Source organism: Trachinotus anak, unplaced genomic scaffold (genome assembly GCF_046630095.1).
Source record: "Trachinotus anak isolate AG129_WGS33_773 ecotype Australia unplaced genomic scaffold, CSIRO_AGI_Tana_v1 ptg000003l, whole genome shotgun sequence".
Taxonomy (NCBI): Eukaryota; Metazoa; Chordata; class Actinopteri; order Carangiformes; family Carangidae; genus Trachinotus; species Trachinotus anak.
In genome coordinates this window covers 15,722,439-15,747,490 of record NW_027273854.1, presented here as the reverse complement: position 1 = coordinate 15,747,490, position 25,052 = coordinate 15,722,439, and the positions used below count along the sequence as shown (strand labels likewise).

Below are 25,052 nucleotides of genomic sequence, written 5' to 3'. Positions count from 1 at the left end.
TGGATTAGTAGATCAAACATTTAGGCTATAAACTCTGAAAAAATACAATTATTAAACAATGAATTGATGATCAAAATTTGTTGTTGATTAATGATTGACTAATTGATTGTAAAAGCAATAAAATTTTTATCATTTTGTATGAGTCGACCCTTTAAACCACAGCAATAAGCTACACCAGAATGGTGACTTCTTTGCATTGCTGGTAGCTTCTAATGTTTGTTATTATTATTATTATTATTATTATTATTATTATTATTATTGTTATGTAGCTATATTTTAGAATTATTCAAAATAAGTGGGTCATAATATATGGTGTCATTACCTAAGAAAAAATTATACACAAAGGGGGATCCCTGGGCTGTGCAACTTGATTAATATATCAGTAATATAAACCATATCTATTTGTATTGATTTCCATGATTTTACTTCAGTTTATGGATTTTGTTGTAAGGCTTAACAAATTCTCTGACCTCTTTCAAAGTCCTGCATAAAGTCAAAGTGCCATAGTCATGATTTTCTCAGTTCCTGAAAGCTTGACCCCATGGAGAAACAAGGGTTTCACCTGCCAGCTGGTGAACTGGGGACAAGCTGAACAAATTACAAAGGTGCTGCCCCAGACTTTAATTCAAGAGCATATATCGGGTTCATTCAGTTCATGGCAACTGCTGTCGACAGTGAGGATTATGAGGATCTGCTTTTTGACAGGAAGCTCTCAGGAACACAGAACAGCAGATCAAATCCTTGTGGGAATCTGTAACACCTGACACCAGAGCTAACACCAACTGCCTGCCACCAACAACCACGCTTTCATCTCCATTCTTAGCACGTATAGACTGTCCTACAAATGAAGCGCTCATCTTCATTGTCTTTCTGCCTGGCATTTGTCCATATGTGCTTGCGTACGTGTGTCTGTGTCCTACGCCAGTTCACAGAACTGTCTGATCGCTCCTCCTCCGCCACCTCTGAGCTTTGTTCAACGTTGCAGTTGTGCTAAGTCTTCATGAATATGCACACAATATGTGACACCGGGGTGTGGTACAATATTTCCAGGGTTTGCAACATCCCCTCCAGCCCCGGAGCTCTCATATGCTGAATGATACGAGTATGTCTCGGCTACTGTGAGGTCCCCAGAAGCATCTATGAATGGATATGGCTTCAGCTCTGAGGTGCCAAAATGAAAACTCACCCCTGCTCTGAGGATAGAAGTGCATCTCAGTTGACTTATGTATTATTAATCATATTACTAAACCAGGAGGTCAGCCTTGATGGAGGGAACAGCATATTTTGAGCAGCAGTGATCAGACACACAGTAGCTGATACTGTGTTACATCAGACTATCAGAAGTGTAAGTTATACAGTATCGTTGGAAATAGGCTGTCGGGGTATAATTAAACAGTGTGCAGAGAAAGGCGTAGCACTGGTTTTATTTTTGGATACCAAAACCACAAAGTCAGATAACAGAGTGTTTGCCAAAAAAAAAGGGTGTGAAACTGGCAGGGAAGACGTGACTCCTTTGAGTGCATTCCTGTGGGTCATTTTAGACCCTGCACACTTTGCCCAAGGATGGTGTCGTTCTGCCTTCGGATCATAAGTGTCTGTCTGTCCTGTCACGGGGAAATGGTGGATTTACTACTGTTCCCAAAGTTATGATGTGTGAGGTCATGTACTCTGCCGGACCTTTTGGGATTCATATTACAAGGAGGCATGCATCACCACCCCCAGAGAGTAATGCCGTCACATGATCAATGCTTATGGTGCCTGTTGTGTGGTAACTAAGGGCCTGGTTACATACATATGGTAAGAGTGCTAGATCAGTCCTACAGGCCCTGTACAGTCGTCTGTCCAGTTTTTATTACTGCACGTACACTGTTCGTGTCTCCGCCACGTAACCTGATCCGACCCCTTCTGTATCTGGAGCACAATTCCTGAACTGTCATTGGTTGCTTTGCTAAAATTAGCATATTGACCCCTGTGAAATGCATTCTGGGAATGTCCTGTCTTTGACGTGGCCTTATGGGGCCAGTGCTGTTTGTGGTCTTCAGATGTAGCAATGAGGTCATCATGTAGACTTCATCTTTCTTCTTCCTGCAAAGGAACATTTATATTATGCGTGTGGTTATTCTAAATTTACGAGGCATACATTTGCACTTCTAATTATAATATTTTACACAGAGGTTAAAGGAGCTATTGGTGGGTTTTGCTATTGCTACATAGCTGAGTTAGCATTAAGAGCTGTTAATTACAAGTCTAAAGGAAACATTGTGAGTTCAGCATCAAACTTAATTCCTTTACTCGCCAAGAGCAACTCTCTCATTTTGCTTCTATTTCCATCATTTCTTTTCTTGTAGTAAATTTGACACTGACTTGTGTCTCTACACCAGACCGTCTGGTGTAGAGACACAAGTCAGACAAAACCCATCACACCTGGACATCAGCAGAGACACGATTCACATGGTCTCAAGTGCAGCCAAGGCCCTTTCAAATCCTTTCCTGGGATTGTGGAAGAATTTTATTCTGCTTTCTACTGTGACATCACAAATTCCCCAAACAGAAGGAAATTTTAGCAAAATTTCAGTCCTTACTTCATTTGGAGAGTAATAGCCTAATAAGAGGCTAATACATCCCATCAGCAACAGGTTCCTGGCTTTGTGCAACAGAATACAGGAGTTTTTGGAGCCATTGATCATGCACTTCAACAGCGTCCCGTCTGCTCGTGATCAACACAAACACAGGTACACTTGCATTAGTATTCTCCTTTTTATATAATCTATTCTCTGTATTCTTTCTATTTGTTGGTACAATTTGCAAAATCTCATTAAATAAATCTGAAAAATTATAGCAATTTCAGTCGTCTCCCCTTAATCTTATGTGTCTGTGCTTTTTGTGATGCAGATGGCTCCTGAACCAGGTTCTTAATAAGCATCTGATGAGAAGGCCAAAATCATTCTTCTGCAACAGCAGATGACAAAATCTGTAAGGACGGGAACCGATGTCAACAAATAACCAGAAGACATGCATCTGTCTGCTTTTCTCAGAGTTCAACAAGCTCGCAGCCTTGATTGATTCACACAGAGGTATGTTCACTCACATTTCAGTGGAAAGAAATGTACAAACTTGTAATGTATTTAACAACTTTAATATTTTATTGTTGTATATTTTTATATAGTTTTAAACGGCTGTTAATTTTGATGAGCTTGTGTGATAAGGTTTTCAATATTCTGAGAACAGTATGTTAAATTACTATGTATGCGATCAGGAAAGAATTGCTAAAAATATTCAACCACTTTTCTAATCATTTTCTATTGTGATTTTCAGGAGTACTTCCAACTTTTCAGGTAGATGTTGCAGCATGAAAAGCCACTGCTCCACACCGAGATGGTGCCTCTGGTCAGGGAACCTCCTCTCCAAGTTTGTGAAGCTTGAAACCAACCCCTTGTGTTGAAAAAAGTTTGTCGAAGCTTCTTTGTCTTGAACAAGGTTAGAGAGGAAAAGAGGCCCTGGGTGCAGAAGGTCTCTAGCTCTCTCAGAGAAGGCTACATCAAGGCAGCAACAATCCTCCTCAAAAACCTTCCCCTCAACAAGAACATCATCACTTCTTTGTCTGTGCTGACACCATCACTGATTCTTAAATAGGTTCAAAGTGTATTCAGCACCTTGTCTGAGGTCTTGTCAGATGCAATGAAATCTAAGGATCTGGATCAACTGGACGAAGAGGTGCAAGCCTATGGTCAAATGCTTTGAAGGGAATACAGCACAAATCAATGTCAAGAAGGGAGGGATGACATTCATCACATCATGGATGACCTAATGGAGATAGATAGGGCCTAGCTGTAGCCTCCACATTGGGACATACGGAGGCTTAGCCATTATCAAGTCCCACATGAAGGCAAAAGGGAAAATGTGCAATGGAAATTAGCTCTGCACTGAGAACCTTGGGCCAGTCTTCTTATGGGAGATATACCAAAATCCTCATGAAGGAGAACATTGACAGGCAACTGAGCAGAGCAAGGTCCTCTCAGCAGTTAGGGTAAGAAAAGTACAGAAAGCTTCCATATCTTCTGCTCCTGGTTCACCCTCCTCCTCCTCATCCTCCTCTTCTGGAGCAAGATTCATTGCACCTGCTGGTCCCACAGAAAAACCTCAAATGGCTATCAGTTGTAGCCAAGCTTCAAGCATATGGTTTCACTGCCAAAAAGCAGAAAACGTGAAAAGTAGTCTAGAGGCTTTTGCACAAGAATTGCATTTTACTGTTCTTTAATTCTGGTGCTGTTAGTTTAATTATTTATATATATTATAAATGATTAAACTTACATTTAAAATTTATCATACCTTGCTTTGTTTGGTATAATTATAATAAGATAAATGAAAACAAGCACTGGTTATAAGGTTTTATAGATGACTGATAATTTGTATGACTAAAAACTGAATCAATTACTGCATGTAGGATTGTTTTCATGTAGAATATCTACACAGTTTCACTGGCCAGATCAGTGTTTGTACATGTTTTATGTCTAATATCTAATATAATATGTCGAATCACTCAGAATGTACTAAGACTCCCAAATAACATAACAAACACAAATATGTTATTATCCAATTTCTTTCATAGATAAGTAGTTACAAAAACCTCAGCAGATCTATCTCTTTTTTTTTAATTTTACAATGATCTCCTCCTTCTCTCCAGTTGAAACATAGTTCAGCCAGTATTATATTACATTATATCACAGTACCACCTATCATTGAGGGTGGCAGGGGGGATGCTGGAACCAATCCCAGCTGATTGTGGTCAAGAGGCGGGGTACACCCTGGACAGTTCGCCAGTCTATCACAAACAACCACTCGTGCTCACATTCGCTGGCAGGTTCTTGTTGAGTGTTCTTGCTGTGAGGCAACGGTGTAGACCACTGCACCACTCTGCTGCCAAATTGTTTCTAATATAGTTTTACAATAATTGTTTTAAAATGAAAACTGGTCCACACGATATGCAAATCATGACCTCAATTCAATGTCAAACCTTAAAACTAACTAAAATTAATTTGGTATCCATAGAGTTATTAATCAGGCGGGTGGTATTTCATGGCCCATTTTTCTTTCTACATACTACTCACTGGCACAAGGCTCATTAAGAAGTCATGCTAGGAGACTGCATATAAGTACCTGCAGTAAAGAGCACAGCCCAGGTCTGAAATCTACTGAATAGTGCATTAATGTTACTGATAAAGGACTTTATATTACATGTTAAGGTGTTTGTATAATGCTGCATTTGACACGTCAGTCTCCTGCTGGGAATATATTTAAGTAAAGGTCAAGAGGTTACTGTCAGTTTTGAAGCTGGCATCATGTACATACAGTACATAGGTATACAATATATTTTTTATTCTTGTCATTGACTGGAACCACATGTCACAAATAGGCTGCAGGCTAAAGACAACCCAGGCACGCCATTGTGTGAAAGTGAGATACTTCATTGTCCTTCATATGCTGTGTAAAGGGTAGAATTAGTAAGTCCACCTGTTTGATGTCCTCCATCTTTAATTGCTTAAGCTCTCACAAATCCAGGAAATTAATTCATCATAACCTTGTGAAACCTGGTCAGAGCACGCAGCAGCGGTGGAGGAGCTCACTGGACACACATCCTCCTCCTCACGGACCACTGATCATCTCCACACTGAAACACATGCCCTCGTTGTGCAATCAAGCATCAACAAATTATGCAAAACTTTTAACTTCTGACCTCCTTTTCCATGGATGCAGGCTTCAGCTAAGGTAACCCTATCCTCACACAAACAGTCAGCCAGCCTTGGTGCAACTCCCACTCCCCTCTGTGCTAAGTCTAAGCCCTCTTGCTCTCACTGTGTCCGGGACAGCTGCGGCTCCTGTTTACTGCCATTACTCTTTGCACCACATCGTTCTTTATACTTGGTTAATGTCAGCAGCAGCGTTCCTCTGTGGGGCAGAAGCATTTTTTCCCTTGTCTTCAGATGGGCCTCTGGATGGCATACTAATAACTATTCTAAACAGTCTATAAAAGCTTTTAACCTTCTCATGGGACAATTTATTCTCAGCTGTACTGGAAGCCTTTTAATTTTGGGTTTCATGGGTCACTGGAAAATATTAACGTGTTTATGAGGAGTCAGGAGGTGCCTAGGTTCAAATGCTCTGCCCTTCCTTGTTCTTTGTTATATTTCTCTTGAGAGAAAAAACACATTTACACTCCCAATGGGCAGCCTGCAGAATTTATTCACTTCCACTAGCCTGCACCTGTTACTGTCTAGGCCTACATAATAGCTATGACATTAAGTAATTAATGATTTAAAACTTAATGATTTAAATACCTACCTTACCTGAAACCCAGCAGAACTGAACACAGGTTTAGGTTTTATTGGTGATCATGTACAGTAGTCCATAAAATTAGATACACACAATCATGTCCCACTGCTGTGTAATGTAACGGCAGCTCTCCATGACCATGAATGACCTCCACAGGAACAGCAACAAGGCTAACACCGTACAGGTAAAAGGTAATTAATTATATGAATGTTCAGTATAAAACAGACTTAACCTCCAATGAGACCTAGTCACTCATCTCAATTGCAATAAATGGGTACTCCATTTAGATAAATATTGCTCATCACTAAAGCTGCAAGAGTCACAAGCAAAAGATAAAGAATGATCAAATTCAAAGCAAAAGTTTCAGTCCCTATGGATCAAGATACACAAATGTTGACCCTGATGACATCATCAGAGATATTACCTCCAACAAGGAGGTCATGTTTTCACCTTTGTCTGTTTGTTGGTTGGTTTGTTTGTGAGCAAGACTAAAAAGATACAAAAAATACAGAATCAGTTTGCCATTTTGGTGCAGCTCCAGCTAAAGGGCCAGATCCAGGTAGTTTTCATCACTTTCCTTAACATTGTGGGATTGACCGTTTTCCAACCCCTTTGTCAATTTCTCAGGAAATAATGTATGGATTTTGATGTAAAAAAAAAAAAAAAAAAAAAAAAAGAAGTATTTCCAGTGTTGACTTCAATGGGTCTGTATAATCTGCTGCAGGTCCAGATAATAATCTAGATGATTTGTGAATTTCCCTTTAGGGATAAATAAATAAATATAAATAATTTTTGTCTTATCTTAGATCTGATGGAGGAAAATGCTGAATCCACATTACGCACAGAGTTGTATTTATTATTAATAGTAAGTTACAGTGGCTCTACGGCTGTAGAGCTTTATGAATTGTATAATGCTGACGTCATCATTTCGCACAACGGGTAATAAGACCATACAGCTGTCCTGTAAGGATTAAAGACAACATATAAACAAAGCTATACTTGAGAATAAAAGTCGTGTAGGATTGTTTGGCCTTGGCCAAGGTATGTACTCTACTGAGTTCTTTAAAACTTTAGAAAGTGCCTATAGACCCACAAAACCTATTATACTGTTAACTGTTTTCACAGGCAGAGCAGTTCTCCTCATAAATTATAAACTAAATGTGTCAAGTGCCCCTTAAAAATATTTAAATTTAGTTTGATCAATGCAAAAAATGTATATGTCTTTGTACTGTTGTTAAAATACAGTCCAAGGCCAGTTGTTTTCAAAGTCAGTGAAGTTTCACCCCCCTTTTTGTCATTAATGTCTATTTGTTTCATATTTCAAAAACTTAAGAATGGATTTGGACAAAACTTTGTGTAACATTTTGGCAAGGAGGGACTTACAAAGTAAGATTCCCATTGCACCATCAAGCTGTTGGTCCAATCAAACAACGTGGGTGTACTGAAGAGCTGATTTCTAATTCAGACATAAGTGCCTGTCAATTTTTTCCAACCTCAGTACTGCAGCTAAGCAGCATCTGTAACGACTGAACTGACATTTTTTGACTATTGTATACTGACTGACCTACGTGTGCTTTCCATTAAGCACAAAGTCAGTCCAAGATGTTGGCGTTGTACTGAATTATTGTCTTCAGCAGCCTTGAAATCATTTGGTTAATAAAGACAATGAAATGTATGAGCCTATTTTCTATATTTTAAAAAAATACATATTACTGTAAAAAGCTCATAGTTATAACCAAGGTGATCCAGTCAAGTATTATAATTGGTACTATGTATGGGATTCATGTCAAACGAAAAATCTAAAGAAGGCTAGAAAAGGTTCAAGCATATTATGAAGAAAGAAATACATGTATTCATTTAGTCTGTGGTAATGAATAAGGACCAATTCCCATGGAAACTATGCGCTCATGACTGGGAGGGTTCAGCAACTTAAGAGTCCAGAGGTATGGGAACCATGAGGATCATGTCATGTATGCAGGGCCAGATGGCAGTTGGGCTCATTTTCAACAGCAAATGGCTCAATTTACTTTTGGTTGGCTTGTCTAATGTGCTCACTCGGCTCGGCGTGGGGACTCATCCATGTATGAATTCATCTCATGCCACTTGATCTACATGTGTGTGAGGATCCACTAAGAGCACGATGCTCCACAAAATAAGCCTTTTACAGTGTTTGGTGTTCTTTGAATTGAACAAAAGATATATTAAGGAAAAAAATTGCATTTCTTGAATGAATGATTTAGGATGGCTGTTTTTTCCCTAGAGTTCAATATGTAATTTGTTTCTTACACCACAGAGGAACGAAATGGATTACTGATAACACTGCAGTTCAGTGGATGTAGTAGTGTAGCCATATTAAACCATAAATATATCCTGAATTTTTGGCAGTTGAATTTTATTTCTGATGCATCAGCTGTCTCAAATTAGCTTCACCAAATAGCCTACTAGCAAAATACTGGGTACCATGGCTCTACAAAAGTTACCTGGTTGTAACTCCAGTACCATGAGTACATGCATAGCCTTCAAAGTGACTTTTGATTTAGACAGAAACAGAGGGCCGTGCCCTGCTGCATCTAATCCTTCTGATGCAGATTTCTAGTTCTTCCATGAGGGCTGGGAAGTTGATTTAGCAGCAGATACAATGCGTGATCTTTTAAGAAAGATTTATCATACAAATGTAAACATTGTGAGGTCTAGGAAATATCTATTCTGGTTTTTAAATGTTGAGACTGAGTATCAGGTCAACTCTGAATCACTAATTGACTTCTGTTGGTGCTTCTCACTAAGATGAACCACTGCAGCAGACACCATGGTGTTCCTCTTTCTCAGTGAAAGACAGAGGATTAGTCACTCCCGGTTTAGATTCCAACTCCTTTTTTTTCCTGCCGACTGCGTGTGCCGTAACCAGATACTTTTCAGCCTGAGAGAGTATCTCCCTGCGGGGATCCAGACAGAGACTTATCCCTACAGTGTTGACTGTCCAGTGATGGAGGTGTGTTAATATGCTGCCTGCTAAGAAACATACTCCTGTTGTCACCCATGGGACACATGTGCCCAGAACAGCAGGGGGTTTCTGCGAAAAGGCGTGTTTAGCCATGCAAGAGGGAGCAGACAAGAACGGGTGGTGTTTCTGTAAAAATATACCTGGCAGCAACCTGGCAGAAGGTCTGCATTTTCTCGACCTCCTGTGCCCCAGCTCTGTTTAAAATACCTGCGAACAGTCAAAACAAAGCTGTGAAACTATGTGTATGCACAGGCATGGATTATTCTAACAGAATTTTCAGAGATACTTGCTTTGTGTTACACTGACCTTTTTAGTCAACAATGTTTATGAGGATGGCAGCCTGCATTCATAACATGCTATACACAGACAGGATGCTTCACAGCTCTTATTTTTAGAGGATAGAGTCACCAAGCAGCCTCCTACCTGCATCACGTGAGTCAGTGGAGTGTAAAGGAATGCATAGCTGGCTTTTTTGTAGCATGTATAGGCCACTGATAATCGTCTGTGACAGGTCACTATTAAAATTGTCATTCTTTTGACTTCAGTTTCTTGTCTTCTAAACTATTTGTCACAGGTTAAACTGGGCCCGGACACTCTTGATAGTAAAACAGCAAGGTTGTCCATACTGATTTAATCCAGACGTAAAAAGGCACTGGTTTTTACTCAAACAAAATTCTTAACATCAGCTTTACTCAGGTTAAATGCTGTAACAGTTCACAGTTGTCTCTATCCCAAAAGATTCAACTACACAAGAACATCATCTGTGAATAAATGCGCCAAGAAGCGTGATAACACAAAATGTATTTTCAATCCAATAAGAAATAACATCAGGGATAGAACCACTGATGTTGAGTGGCAATGCTTTTGAAAAGCAGCTGTGTATCTGTGTATATATCTAATGTAGTGGAGAGCATTGCCTCATAACTGAAGGGGTGAATGCATCATTAACAGGCTGTTTCTGAGTGTAGATGCACCATTTTATCTAGAGAATCCTGTTAGTGGCAGCACCTTCAGTAACATATACCTACAGATTACTATGCATTTATTTTCTTCTGAAATATGAATATTTTGAAATTGGGATTAGACCGTCGTGAGACAGGTTAGTTTTACCCTACTGGTGATGTGTTGTTGCAATAGTAATCCTATTACTATTATATATATATATATATATATATATATATATATATATATATATATATATATATAAGTCTCAGATTTTTATTGATGAAATAAAATGTAAAAATCGATATAATGCACAAGTCTTAGTAGCTAATGCCTGCTTAATGAAGTAAACATTTTGCAGAGTCAAGCTATGTGTGTGCTGTGTATGTGTGCAAACATGAGCTCATACAAGACAAAAATAGTTAGAGACCAAGTGCACACACACAAACACACAACAAGGTTTAAACCAAATCTACACCTGTTATGTTCTGAATACATTTTCATTACCACTGAGTGATTTTCTCAAACAGATTTACTTTTACTGTGTTAATTATTTAACATGGACGTTAAAACACAACTCTGTTTTCACTTATCAAGAAATTTTTTGTATTTTTTTTTCTAAATCAAATTGGGTGAAAAGTTGTAAGATAGGTAAGATGACACCGCACAGAGGTGAAATCTCTAACATTAGAATAAACCCTTTTCCATTAATGACTGTTGTTGCCGATCTCTGGCGATGTTCCATACACCTCAATGTTTTCAGCTCTGACTTCTTGGTAATTTGACAGATCATAACATGCACCCTAAAGGGCAGGTAGGTGGGGAGAGGGCAGCCTGGGACTATGTATAGCAGGAAGCGTGTGAGACCTCTCTCTGGCATGTGTCCAAGAGTGGGCCTAACACTGGGCTGTAACAAACAAACATTTTCCACAAGCTGAGGTTCTCGTTACTTCTGGTGAGGAAGTGGCTGTGGAGAGGAGCGAGGGAAGCTGCAAGGAGTATCACCATTGCTCAGGGACGCCCCTGCACCCCCACAATACCATATAAGAGGCTGTGAAACCTGATAGCTGCTTTTAAAAGTCTCTTCCTCAAGCTGTGAACATTCAAATACTCTCCCTTCAATTTGCCCAGACATGAGCTCTAAGCCCTTTTCCCCTGTTCCCCCTGTTTAGAGAGACCAGTGGTGCAGGGAGGTGTTGAATAATTATTCACAATGACATTCAGAGTTCTTAACACAACAGAAATTCATATCTCATTTGCTGCTGGGATAATATGAGTCATATAATCTCCCTCACCTGCTTGAATAGCACACAGAACTCAAAATATGCTCTAAAACAGCTTGAAACAATGTGTGATATTGTTTTCAGTTTTGAAACAAAGCTAGCTGCAGGTTTTCTACATTTTCAGTCTTGGAAGCACAACTGTTGTATGACAGCCTTGTTTTGAAGGTGAAGATGGGTGAGCACAAGCCTTCAAAGTGATATAGACTGAATATCTAAAGTGAACACTGAATTATAAAGTAGGTACGTGCAGCAAAGCATTAGAATAGTTGTAAATTACGACAGAGGAGATCAAGGTCTGGAGGAAGGTCATACCTTAAGTAGTTGGAGAAGTGTTGAGAAACAGAAAACCTGAGCTATGCTATTTCTTCTTCTACATTGGCAGCATCTATGAAATGCTCAAGTCCACTTCCAAATGTTTCATGAACCAGTTATAACCAGCCCTGCCTGTCTTAGAAGTCTGTCTGGGGACAGCTGGTGCCACCACCACGATTTTACAGCACCATTCACACGTACTGCAGGTCACACAGTGGTGAAAATCCCTCTTATTCTACATCTTACATATCACATTTATAAATGAAATTAATCTAAGCCTATAGTCATCAATATCAATGTTGCCTTTCTCTCAGACAATTTCGGAAGTTATCATTCCTCTGCTTGTATCACGGTGCATGGCAGAAGTTCAGTGTTGTAAATAGCTGCGTTTCTGGCAACCATGTGACTTTTCACCGGCATTTGAGGAGAGAGGTTACATTTGCTCATTTTGCCCCCTCAGCTGGTCATGACTGCACTCCCACAGATAACCTCAGTGGGAGAATTTTATTGGTGTATCCGGTTATGATGCAAAGGGCAGGCTTGAAGTGTCACATGACGACCCTGTAGGTCACTGGGGAACACAAGAAGGAACATGGACGACAGGAGCGAAAACACTCAGAAGCATTTGACTAACTTTGGGAAATTATGACACATTCCTTAAAATCTGTTCCGTATTATAAAATTAAAAAAGTATTCTATGTGCTCTGAAAATCAAAACAGTGTAGCTAAGGTTATATTGCACCATCAGACATGATGTAAGCAGACAAATCAACAACACATGCCAATGCGAAATCATGTGCTGTTGCTCTCTGACGTTGTTTATTTGTGCTGCAATACATTCATAACACCAGAACAACATTATTCTGAGACAACTGGCATAGATAACAGCTTGCAATGGCCCGAAATAGGGAATGTGACTCCTACAAACGGCCTATGAATTTGAGACTTCCTCTTCTGGCAATGTTTAGCTCTGATATTAAACATAGTTGTTTAGATGATTATGTAAAAAGATGTCTGAAGCAAGAGTCAAAGAGAACCTTTTGGTTGTCAACATTTTTTATGATCTAGGGGTGGGTGCAGTGTCAGTGAACATGTGACTGTACAGTGGGAGGAGTTGGACAAAGGCCACTCATTTCTAAGCTGAAGTCACTGGATATTAGGCCCCAAAATAGCCCAACAGAAGGTATATAGGGGTCCTCCCCCACCAGCCCTATCAGACGTCGCTTGTGTGCAACAGCAAACTTACTGTACAACAAATCTTTTTCAAATTCAGATGGGCGAAATTCACAGCAGGCAAGAAAAAGAGGACAACACAAGCTAAAAGAAGGAGATTGGGACAAAGTGAAGTGAAGCAAAGGATCTGAAAAGTGTTTGCATTATGCAAAGTGAGTAACAGCAGGGGCTACTCCAGCTGGAAACTAAAAGGATAAGAGACAAGAGCGAGGAGAGGACAAAAAGGACACACAGCAAAGGATACTGCTCTTTTGTTGGATTGGTGCATTCTCTTGGACTTCTCATTTCCCTCCTCCTGGGCTGACACCAGAGGGGGAGGCAGAGCCGCAACCACTGCAGTGATGAAGTACAACTACCATGTACCAGTGTCAACGTACACACGCAGTTCACAGTACACACCAACGTACCACACACCTACCTACTACACCCCCTCACATTACACACCAACGCAATACACATCCACATATGCATTGACGAAAAAGTACACACCGACACAGTACAGCACAACACATTACACTCCGTCACATTATACATCCACTTATAAAACTGCATCAGCATTCATCCCTTCGTATAGCAAAGGGTCACGGTACAGTTCAACACATCGCACACAAGCACAGGAGAATCCTGCACCTGTAATACCGGTCACACCTGCAAAGAGGACTGTGCACTTCCCCAATGACATCATCTTCCAGGATATTGTTAGACGAGGAGATATGGAGCAAATTGGTCGATTCATGAGAGCGAGGAAGGTTCGTGTGGATACAATCTTCCACTCAGGTGAGTTAATTTCCCACAGCTTCTACTTTACCCTCTGTGCAGCAATATTCCCTGCAGGCATTCAAAACGCTGAACTAATTACATGTGACATTAGAAACAGCGCCAACCATCACATCATTTGATATTGATATAACAGTGAACTGACTGCATGGTTGTGCACAGCAGTGCCACTGCAGAGGACTGATTTTAGTCTTGTGTGCAGGTATGGCAGCACTACATGAAGCTGTGCTAACGGGAAACCTGGACGTGGTGAAGCTGCTGGTGAAATATGGCGCTGATGTTCATCAGAGAGACGAGGATGGCTGGACGCCACTTCACATGGCCTGCAGTGATGGCTACCCAGAAATCGCCAGGTAACATCTGAGTTTTTCACTTTCTAGTGACACAGACTAAATCATTAAGTTTTCGTCATTTGCTGCTTATTTCTGAATTTTTTCTGTCCTACAAAACATAGATATTTAATTCTAATATATTGTAGAATGTACTGTGCTGTAGATGCATTTCAAACAAGGCTAATCTGAGGCTCAAAATTAGAATATCTTCTATGACATGCAAAGGAAATGCGGAGAACAAGAGCACGCCACAGCGACAAAATTTATCTGTGTATTACACTGGTAATTTGGCTTTGAACATTGACAATATGTATAAAAATGGATAAATATCTTGAAAAAAAATATGCATGAAACAGTGACATTATTCAACCATCACAATACATAAAATACATTTTTAAGCAGGAAGCCCTGAAAGACACTGGACAGTAGAGAATTGACTATATCCAAATATCAGGAATATTTTTTTCTGTTTATTTGTATCCATAAGTAAAATGGTTGCCATAACATGTTCCACAAAGAGCTACTAATACCTCTGAATTTTGACAGTTCCTCTTATTCTGAAGTTGAGAGAGTGACACAATGAAAAACCGCAGCTATCAGAGAAGATCAGTTACATAAATGACAAATGAAATAATGTCATGTTTTCATGTGTATTTGTAATAAAAATTACTTAATTTGTTTAACAATCTTCTGCTTTGTTCCCACTCAGTTATCTTCTGTCGATGGGAGCCAGCACAGAAGCAGAGAATGAAAGTGGAGAAAAGCCTGCAGACCTCATTGACCCAGACTGCAAAGAGCTCGCCAAACTGTTTGAGACCGGTTGTGTGTGATTGGGTACCATATGGACCTAAGAGACAACATCAACAGAGAAAACAGAAAGATGCCACATGGAAAAGATGTTTAAAATAAAATTTAAAAAAAAAAAAAACTTATTTAACAGTATGCAGTACCAAACAAACAGGGTGGAAGAACATAGCCACAGTTCAGGCCATGTCACTGATCTTGTAAAGCAAGATTGTGTGTGTTTGTTGGTTTCAAAATTTTATGTATTTCACTTTCTGGTGGTTTCTGGTAATATTTCATTTAATTTTACTTTATTTTGTGCATTTGTGTATTTTTCATACTACCTGTGTCTATGCTGCAGATATTCATCTGCAAATATCTGTCTTCATGCACAGCACGTGTACCACAATACCAACAATGTGTCACTGAATTGAAATATCATCCTTTCTTGTTATGTATAGTCCTTTCTGAGGAAAATTAGATTGATTTGTGACCTCAAAATATTTCAGTTTAAGCAGCGTATGATTTGTGTTAGTGTTAAGCAGTTAAGTAGCTGGTTGCACTCTGCAGCCTGTTTGTTTCCAGTCTATTGTCATAACATATATTGAATTTACATCATAGAATTTGGGCCTAGATGTCTTATACAAAGAGTTATATATCCTCACTGCTGGGCAGAAAGAGGATTATCCAAATTAATAATGGATACTTCACTCATAGGTCAGGAATAAAAACAAAACAAACAAACAAACAAAAAAACAACCCAAAAAACATTGAGTTTAAGCTATACAAGCACTTCTTATGTTGCAGTGTTTCTTCCCTAATGCATTGCTGTTGTTTTCTGTGATAGAAATACAAATATCAGTGGTGAAAGTCTTATAATTTCCTCTTCAATTATTTTTGTACATTTTCATAAATAAAGAAACCTTTTATAAATATGACTGACTTGCGGTTGTGTAGTCTGTTGAAGAAAAATTAAAGTATTTCACAAGAACTAGAGACTTGGTGTATTCATCACCATCACTTCAAGCTGTAGCTATTCAACCAGTCTCCTTTTTGTGTAAAGCATTGTTACAATGTTACAAGATGACCCGGGATACATGGTGTTCCTTTAGCATTAGTCAGGATTTTCTATTGCTGCTTCAAAACTGTGATACTAGTACACCAAAACAAACGTGATATACATCCTGATATCCTGACATGACTGCAAAAATGGAAATACTGTGGCAACAATGAAAAAATTAATGTAATGCTGTGTTGTTGTTGTTTTTTAAAAAAAAAAAAAAAAAAAGAAGGAAGAACTTGATAAAGTAGGTGGGGAAAAAAATACCATATATAGATTAACTAGTATATAGATATTAACTTATTTTTAAATTATTTTTGCTTCCTCTACTGTGCTACCATGGCTTTAATAAAGCTACTTCAGCTGATAGCTCTATCGTGTATTTTTGTGTGTTCATTGATCATATCATATCATATCATATGATATCATATCATATCATTGCAGAGCCCTTTCACTTCCGTGTCCTTTCCCGGAAATGATTGGTTGGCATTGGCAACGTTTTAGCCAGGTCTAACGGCGTACACTGTCTCTGAATAAAGAAATCGAAAGGAAAGGTTGTAAAAAAGGTTTGTTGAATATTTTAACACTGTGTTCTTTACAGAGTAGCTTGAAAATACCATTACTCGGTTAAGCGTCTTTCTAAGAAATATGTTGTACCGGTAACGCTGATTAAATATTAGCAGTTTTAAGCTAACGTTACGACAACACAATGTAAATCACTAGCTAGCTGGCTAAAGTTAGCTAAAACTATTGTGTCAGCAAATCTATAGTTAGCTGTTAGTCAGGACATACTTGTAGGGGAACACAGAGCTCAACAACCAGAAACTATTTTAGAGGCAATGCACACTATTGTTCACAAGAGTTAGACCAGAGGTTAACATCCTGGGTTTGACTCTGTAGCCTGCTGCTAACACTACTGAAGCTACTGAAGTCAAAACGTAAACAAAAGCCTCTTGGTTTCCTAACGTCAGTATTTGTTCATTTGCTATAGTCGCTTAATGTACCTTGGCTATATCGAAATTAGTTAACGCTTGTAACGATAAGGTAACAACACTCATATTGTTAATAATTTTGCTTGATTTATCAGAACACAGATGATGATATGGTTTGGTTGTATTGTAAGTGGCTAACAAACTAAGCTCTGGGCTAACCAGCAGTGTCAAGAATTTACTGTTTCTAATTATTAGCATTCATAGAAATGTGGTTCTGTGTTATTCTGTGTTACATTTAGAAAGCAGTGGAGTACCACAGTGTAGAATCGCTCCATTACAAGTAAAACTCCTGGACTGAAGTTAAAGCAAAATTAAGTTAAAGTATCAAAGTATAATCATGGGATGTACTTAAAAGTAATGTATGTATATCTACTTAACTTAAAAGTAGAAGTTCATACGATTCTGAAAAATTGGTTCCCGGACTGTTACACTATTAGATGTCTGCAACTAATAATTCATTATTCTTTAATGTGCAGTGTTTTTTTGTTTGTTTTTTTTTTTAACTTCATCGATTGTTTAGTCTATGAAACATCAAAAATGCCCATCACAACTTTGTAGAGCCAAAAGTGACATCTACAAATGTTTAGTTTTATTTGACCAACAGTCCAAATACACAAAAATATTTAGTTTATAATGATATATAACAAAGAGTCATAGTTGTTGATTATTTTTCCTTAGCTCAGCTAATCAATTAATTGACTAATCATTTCAGCTCTGTCCGTTATGTATAATATCATTAGACTATTTTTACTGATGCATTTGAACTATTTTATATAAAACTACAACAAATTATTATTTTCATTATAGATTAACCTGCTCATTATTTTCCTGATTGATCATCATTACTGTCATATGACCTACTGATTGATCACTAATTGTTTCAGGTTTACTACACTGTCAGGTAGTTTCATTTATAACAAACCAAATTTTATAAGCACTTTTTATATTTTTAAGCAAAAATCTTAATTTTACAAAGTAAGTAGTAACTAAAGCTGTCAGATAGAGTGGAGTAAAGAGTATATATTTCTCTCTGAAATGTAGTACAGTATAAAGTTATATGAAAAGGAAGTACCCAAGTACAGTACAAGTACCTTAAAAATCCACCAATGTTAGAAACTGTTTTCTTAGATCACATGGGGATGCTAAAGTTGTCACTCTTGTTTATTGTTAGAATCCAGCTGAGGACTTCTTAACCTTTGTATCCTTCATATCCACTCACCATAGAGGAGCGAGGAGCAAGTACAGACTGCAAACAGAATGACCAGGTCTGAAAAAAGTTACTGTACTTAAGTGCTAATACACAAGTACAAATGGACTAGTGTTAACAGTGATCATTATAGTTTCATCAAATGTAATTTTAGGTATGTACTGTGTTAGGCTTTAGACGTTAGAGAGAAGAATATTATGTAATGTATAGTTTACAGTAAACAAAGATTGAAATAGTAATGAAATTAATGTCTGTTTATGCTGCTGACTTTGCCTTTTTTTATGTTTATGAAGCTCATCTGCTCCCAGGATGGTGAATAGTTACAAGCGGACTTCAAGCCCCCGATCCCCTACTAACAGTGGGGAGCTCTTCACCCCCGCACATGAGGAAAATGTGCGCTTTATACATGATAGTAAGTATGCTCTGTAACATTGACATGTTGAATTTCATTCAGAATAATATAAGCCTCTTATTTTATTTATGATCAGAATAATAGAGCTCAGAATATCAACTGTAGCAAACAGGACAGTAAACTTTGACCTGTTTAGATATTTTATGTTTGATTCTCTAACATTCCATTCTTCTTTCTAAATGCGCTTATACACTTGAGTTAAGTGGGTGATATTGATAGGTTTATCAAAGGCGAGTGTCTGTTCCATAACTGCAAGAGTAATATATTCAGATAAAACTTTTTGTTCTGTTGAATCTTTTTTTCTTCAGTTGAAGCAGTAAATCAATCACTGTGCTTAATGGAGGCCCATTAAAAAAAATTGGACTATGTTGTGGTTTTGTATTTTGTATTTTGTGCACATCAAGACTCTTCATTCAGATCACTTAATGTGCAACATGTAAACACAATCCCTATCATTACATTTATCTCACCTGTAAACTTGTGTTTACAGGTGAGATACACATGCTTATGTAACTCCAAGTATTTCTTAAATATAGAAATACACAGCATTATTTCAAAATCTGTATCATGCAAGAGACGACTCTAAACCGTCCGTCTTTCTCAACACTGCTACTGCATGATAAGTCTATTTGCATTTTTTTGTTGTTTAGGGAACCATACTTTGTTGATTATTTGGATTTGTGAAAATGCCCGTTGGAGATTTCTTGTACACAAACAAAAACTTAGGTGTACATTGAGTGGTACTCGCCATAACTCATTGTTTGTATCCTTAAGATCTAACAAATGTGCTGAATGCTTAAGATTGCTTTTCAATGATCACATCAACCATCATGATTAAGAATATAATTGGTGTTGTGGTATCTGAATCAGACAACTTAATTTGCCCTCTCTGAGTACATGTTTTGGAAGTGAAGGTTTTCAAGTTACCAAATGCTGGATCACTGTCTCAGATTCACTGAGACTTGACACTTAAATTAAACATCTCACCTTCATGAAGCTGAACTTGTTATTTACCTTCAGTCTTTCTCAGCATATCTTGTCATGTTATTTATAACAAGTCTCCAGAATAGGATAAGATTTCCTAATGTAACAAAAGTATTTCAATCTTTACCCTTCCCCAGCTTGGCAGTGTGTGCTCAGAGACATCAGATCAACACAAAATAGTGAACGTAATGACCGTGGACCACAGGAGTATGTGGAGAAGAACCCAAATCCTAACCTACATTGTAAGTTGTGGTGTAATTTAATAGTGAATTTTGTTGTTATGTCACACAGAAGGATTAAATCAGTCAAGCACAGGCCAGTTAACAACTTGTTACTGTCTGCTCTTGCAGCTTTTACACCGGTGGACCTGAGTGACCTCAAGAAACGCAACACACAGGACTCCAAGAAGTCCTAGTCTCTCGCATGATGGTCCAGTCGCTTTTTTCCACCCATTATCCTGAAGAACTTTTCCTCCATCAGCCCTCTGTCAGCCAGAAAGTCAGCCCTGTTGGCCAGTCTAGCACAGAATGCCAATCTTGTTTCGAAACTCTGGACCCTAGCAACCCCCGTCTCTTTCTTTATCCTCCACAACTGACTAAGAAGAAAAGAACCAGGATTTCAGGGAGTACAGACTCTCCCCTCTCTTGGTTCATGTTTTTTCAAGTCACAAAATCTTCATATATACATTGTTTATGTGGATGGGACTGATGCAGACTTTTACCAAAATTTGCTGACATCTGATGCTGAGGTACAAACTGTTGACTCTCCACAGGACACAAAAGACTGCAGTCTTAAATACAAACCCTGTTTTCTTTACTACTGCTACTCATACGACTTTGGAGGAAAATGCGAAAGGGCTGACTTCTATTTTTTTTTCTTTTTTTCTTTTTTTAGTTTGTTTTGGAAAATAGTTTGATCAAGAAATTGTAGAAGTAATGAAATCATCATATTGGATATACACTTCATGGGCAAGTTTTGAAAGCCAAATGCAATGTAGAAGGCCAACATTTTTATTATAAATTTTCTTGCCCTCAAATGGACTTTACTGAGTAGAGACCTCCCCAAGTATGCCGCCCTTGGTTAACCCCACCTTCCCAAAACCTTAAAACAAAATGTTGAATAAAGGACTTTTACAGTACTCATGCTTGTATTGATCCTGCATAAATATTGACCAGATTGGATATCACTATGGGTGCATCATGTAAGACATCACAACTACATTAATTTTATGTGTTTCATGCATGATGAAATAAAAGAAAGATGCCCTTTGTACTGAAAGCAATTTGCATGGGAATAGGAAACTTGTGTTGAATCGTACACAGGGGTAAATTTCATATAAAGTCAGATAACTGGGAGAAATGATTATCCAAGAACCTGGCTATACTGAGTTTAGAGCTGCATCTAATGCTAATTTTCATTATTGGTTTTCAGAAAATAGTGAACAATTTCAGAGCTGTAGTTGACACATTCAAATTGGCTGTTTTATTTCACCATAGATATTTATAATTATTTTCATCTCACGGACAGCATAAAAGGCAAATATTCATACTTAAGTGGCTGGAACCAGCTTTAAAAAACACTTATAGGAGTAACTGATTATCAAAATAGTTGCAGATTAATTTTCATCCTCCGCTCTAAATGATTTGAAACTGTGAAGAAAAACTTAAACTATGAATATGAGTCGCTGAGTTACATGAGCCAGTCATGCATGTTGATGAAACAAAAATGTTACACTGCGTTTTGTACTAGTGGTAATCCATGATGGTGTTTGTTTCTTGGGCTCTCGGGTTGCGTGATAACGTCATGTTTACGTACACTACGTCACGAACCAGTTCGTCTATATTCACCGGCCAGTGGAACATTGTGTTTTCTCGGCGGTGCGCAGAGTGTGGAGCTGTGAAAGGGCAGGGAGAGGGACCAATCGAGGCTAGGGTGTATTTTTTTTATATTTTGTTTAGCAGTTTAGCATTATTGGGGCAGCATAATGACCGATAAAATGGATATGTCTCTAGACGACATTATCAAGCAGAACAGGCAGCAGAGAGGTGGAGGCCGCGGTGGAAGAGGTCGAGGCCGCGGAGGCTCAGGCGGCGGCAGAGGAGGAGGCGCTGGGCGTCTTGGAGTCAGCGGCGGAGGATTTGGAGGCCGAGGCGGCGGATCCGGCCCCATGAGGAGCCGACAGAACCTGAACCGCGCTAGAGGCAGACCAACGCCTTACAGCAGGGTATGAGAAAGTTAGAGGAATGGGCAGAAAAAAGGAAACCCTTCGGCAAACCTGAAAATGCCTGGGTAACATCCTTCTATTCTCCAGTAGGCTTGCCAGCTAACCTTCTAGCCAGCTTGCTAGTCAAGCAAATAAAGTAATCGCTAACCGCCGAGTTTCCCTCGGAGGAGAGCTCTATAATTTGCGGTTAAGCATTAATGGAAGTTATATTCATAGTTTGTCCCTTCTCCCACAACCCATATGTGTTACACCATTTTTCAAGAAGAGGCCTTTTGGAGAGAGCGAATGTGTTAGCCGTATTGGCTAACAAACTAAAGTTGGATCGTGAAAGCCTTGGCGGCGCCATTTTGAAGCCAGCACCTTATATTAGCGCTAGTCTTCCACGGGCAGTAACAGTCTTTTCCACCCCGAGTGTCAAAATGATGGTGAGAGGAAACCACTTCGAGAAAATTCGTCCTCAAATGATTTTTTTCACCACTTTTGGGAGCATAGTTTTTGTCCATGTCCCGGTGCAGCGTCTTGGCGGCCTTTTGTTCGGGAGTGGCTGACGGGTTTCACAACAAGGCCTATTTGATGGCTTTTCAACCAGTGTGGCTGTTACTTGTGGATGGATCAGTGGACTTCAACCCCCCTGATAGTGTTCATATAAGGCAAATCTTCACTCCTTAAGTGTGAATGAGTATCTAGACAAACCCAACAAAGCCCCAATCAAAATGGCGTGGTCTCAAAATGGACGCTCAGATAATCCACTCTTGCATAGAGGGGATGGCTGGCCATTTTCTAGTTGTCCTCCGGTCAATCCCCACTCCTTATGGACAATTCCCCTTCGTGAAAGCCAGTTTCGTGGCTTGGTAAAGAACTCTTGGTCGGGCCAGGAAACATGGTGCAACGCTGGAGGCAACGCTGCTTCAGATGGCGACCCCCTGTGTACCCGAGGATCTTATCTGGAGAGCCTTTGGTGGAGGCGCAGATGGCAAGAAAACAATGGGCAATATTGGTACAAGTTGTTCAGGGTTTAATATAGATTGTGTGGGTTTGGGGTAACAAATTTAGGTCAGTTTTGACTTAGTAGTCACTGATGTATACAGTCTCAGCAGATGCCACTAGTCCTCATATTTTTCTAAATTATGTACAACGTGTGTATGTAGAGGTGATATACAGCACATCCCCTTGCTTTTATGGCTAAGTTGTTTGTCCTGTGTATGTCCCTCTGTCTGAACTGATTCACTTGCTTGTAGTGATGGGGTGGGCAGGGAACTTTGGGGACCCTCTTGGGGGAGCTGAGCACCCTGGCCCTGTTGGAAGTGGAGCCCCTGCTTGCCCCAACACCCAGCCGTGTGGACTCTGTGATTGACAGAGGCAAGGGGATCCTGAAGTCAGCAGGTGCGTTCTCTTTCATCTGTTGCAGCCTAAACAGCTTCCAGATAAGTGGCAGCATGACATGTTCGACAATGGCTTCAGCGGCTTCAATGGCGCTGCTGGGGGTGGCGGAGGAGCTGGTGTGGAAACTGGAGGGAAGCTCCTTGTCTCCAATCTTGACTTTGGGGTCTCAGATGCAGACATTCAGGTATTTGAGTTTTCACATTCACCCATTTGTTTGTTTTTTAAGAGGAGAATTTTGCCTTATGTTGGTGTGCTTTACAGGGTGGTGCAAAGGGATAGCGGCTCAGGGTTTTGGTTTCCTTTTCAGGAACTCTTTGCTGAATTTGGGACTCTGAAAAAGGCTGCAGTTCATTATGACCGATCGGGAAGGAGCCTGGGAACCGCAGATGTCCACTTTGAAAGGAGGGCAGATGCCCTCAAGGCCATGAAACAGTACAATGGCATCCCACTTGATGGTATGCAACAACTATTGTTAACTTTGTCGTCTCACATGATTATCATTATTTGATTTAAGAAAGGTAAATTGCTTAACTGATCGTTTGAGCACTACTGCTCTGCCCAAATTGTGAGGTTAATTGCATCTTTGTCCCCTAGGGCGGCCTATGAACATACAGCTCGTCACATCACAGATTGACACACAGAGGCGACCTATGCAGGGGTGAGTGTAGCAGTCTTTTTGTTGAGACACTTGACATGCAATTTTTGGGCACAGAGTGTGATGGGCACTCTTGTTTTCAGTCTGAACAGAGGTGGTGGAGGCATGAACAGAAACCGTGGGGGTGGCTTTGGAGGCATGCAGAGAGGCCGCGGAGGACGTGGTGCAGGCGGTGCCAGAGGAAAGGGTCGAGGTGGCCGCGGCGGTACCAGCAAGCAGCAATTGTCAGCAGAGGAACTCGACGCCCAGTTAGATGCCTATAATGCCAGAGTATGTTCAGCTGTCAGTATGGTGCCTTTCACAAATTAACTAGTCTTGTTTTGACAGCTGTCTAATTCACTCTTCTTGTTTTCTCAGATGGACACCAGCTAAGAAATGAAGCTCCACCGGGTTTTCGTCCCTTCCTGTCTGCACAGAAGGGTGGTTGTTAAAAATGTGCAGAGTATTTTACACTTGGTTTTGTCTTCTGATGTGATTGAAATTATTGTTCCAACTACTTCTTTTAAATGCTCCGAAGTGTTTTTTACCAGTGTTTTTTTTTTTTTCCAATTTTTTTTTTTTTTTCTGACGAAAATGGTTTTGACTGTAGGTTGATGTGAATTGGGGTTTCCCAGTTCTTTCCTCTACCCTGTAGTTACTGAGGCTTGTAATAAAACCTGCAGTGCATATTAACCAAATGCTGTTTTTGTGTTTCAATGTCCAGACCTGCTGGTCCATCCAGATTTTAAAATACTTTTAAATTCAATCCAACTAATATTGGAATTATTTTGTGCTAAACTTTAATGATGTGATTTGATTTTTTTTTTTTTTAAATGTGCTTTGTCTCTTAAACCTGGTCTTTTAACAGTAGTTAAGACAAGTATGTAGACTCCCACAAAATTTGTTATTTGGAATCAAGGTATTCTCATTGGTAACCAGGCGTTTGGTTAGTGTTTCAATGTAAAGGACTTGCACATTTGCTTGATAGGTTTTTTTTTTTTTTTTTTTTTTTTATGTTTGGGAATATACAGTAGTAGTATACAATCCGTTTCAACATTTGGTAATGTAATTTTGAAATTAATGACTTGAACACTTTTTTTTTTTTTCTTTAAATGTAGGTTCAGCATTTTCTGTAGAGGAAACCAGTGAAATGCTATGTTCCA

At 39.3% G+C, this 25,052-nt stretch overlaps 3 protein-coding genes across 5 annotated transcripts; all 3 read left to right on the top strand.

Moving 5' to 3' along the window:
- Positions 1-13,083: 13,083 nt before the first annotated feature.
- ppp1r27a (protein phosphatase 1, regulatory subunit 27a) lies at positions 13,084-15,931 on the top strand. The gene is made up of 3 exons (XM_071474104.1): positions 13,084-13,878; positions 14,081-14,231; positions 14,920-15,931. Exons 1-3 carry the CDS (start codon positions 13,443-13,445, stop codon positions 15,038-15,040), a joined length of 708 nt encoding a protein of 235 aa, XP_071330205.1. The 5' UTR covers positions 13,084-13,442; the 3' UTR covers positions 15,041-15,931.
- A 551-nt stretch (positions 15,932-16,482) lies between these two features.
- On the top strand, positions 16,483-20,786 carry mcrip1 (MAPK regulated corepressor interacting protein 1). The gene is made up of 5 exons (XM_071474105.1): positions 16,483-16,619; positions 18,217-18,310; positions 18,546-18,664; positions 19,786-19,890; positions 19,999-20,786. Exons 2-5 carry the CDS (start codon positions 18,303-18,305, stop codon positions 20,061-20,063), a joined length of 297 nt encoding a protein of 98 aa, XP_071330206.1. The 5' UTR covers positions 16,483-16,619; positions 18,217-18,302; the 3' UTR covers positions 20,064-20,786.
- Positions 20,787-21,504: 718 nt separating this feature from the next.
- On the top strand, positions 21,505-24,587 carry alyref (Aly/REF export factor). 3 transcript variants are annotated; one of them, XM_071474099.1, is made up of 6 exons: positions 21,505-21,872; positions 23,281-23,439; positions 23,563-23,710; positions 23,850-23,913; positions 23,994-24,180; positions 24,268-24,587. In XM_071474099.1, the coding sequence occupies exons 1-6, from the start codon at positions 21,633-21,635 to the stop codon at positions 24,280-24,282; spliced, it is 813 nt and encodes a 270-aa protein (XP_071330200.1). In that variant the 5' UTR covers positions 21,505-21,632; the 3' UTR covers positions 24,283-24,587. The 3 variants fall into 3 exon arrangements, with proteins under 3 accessions (XP_071330200.1, XP_071330202.1, XP_071330201.1); XM_071474101.1 differs by having other exon boundaries at positions 21,512-22,845; XM_071474100.1 differs by having other exon boundaries at positions 21,512-22,869.
- The last annotated feature ends 465 nt before the right edge of the window (positions 24,588-25,052 follow it).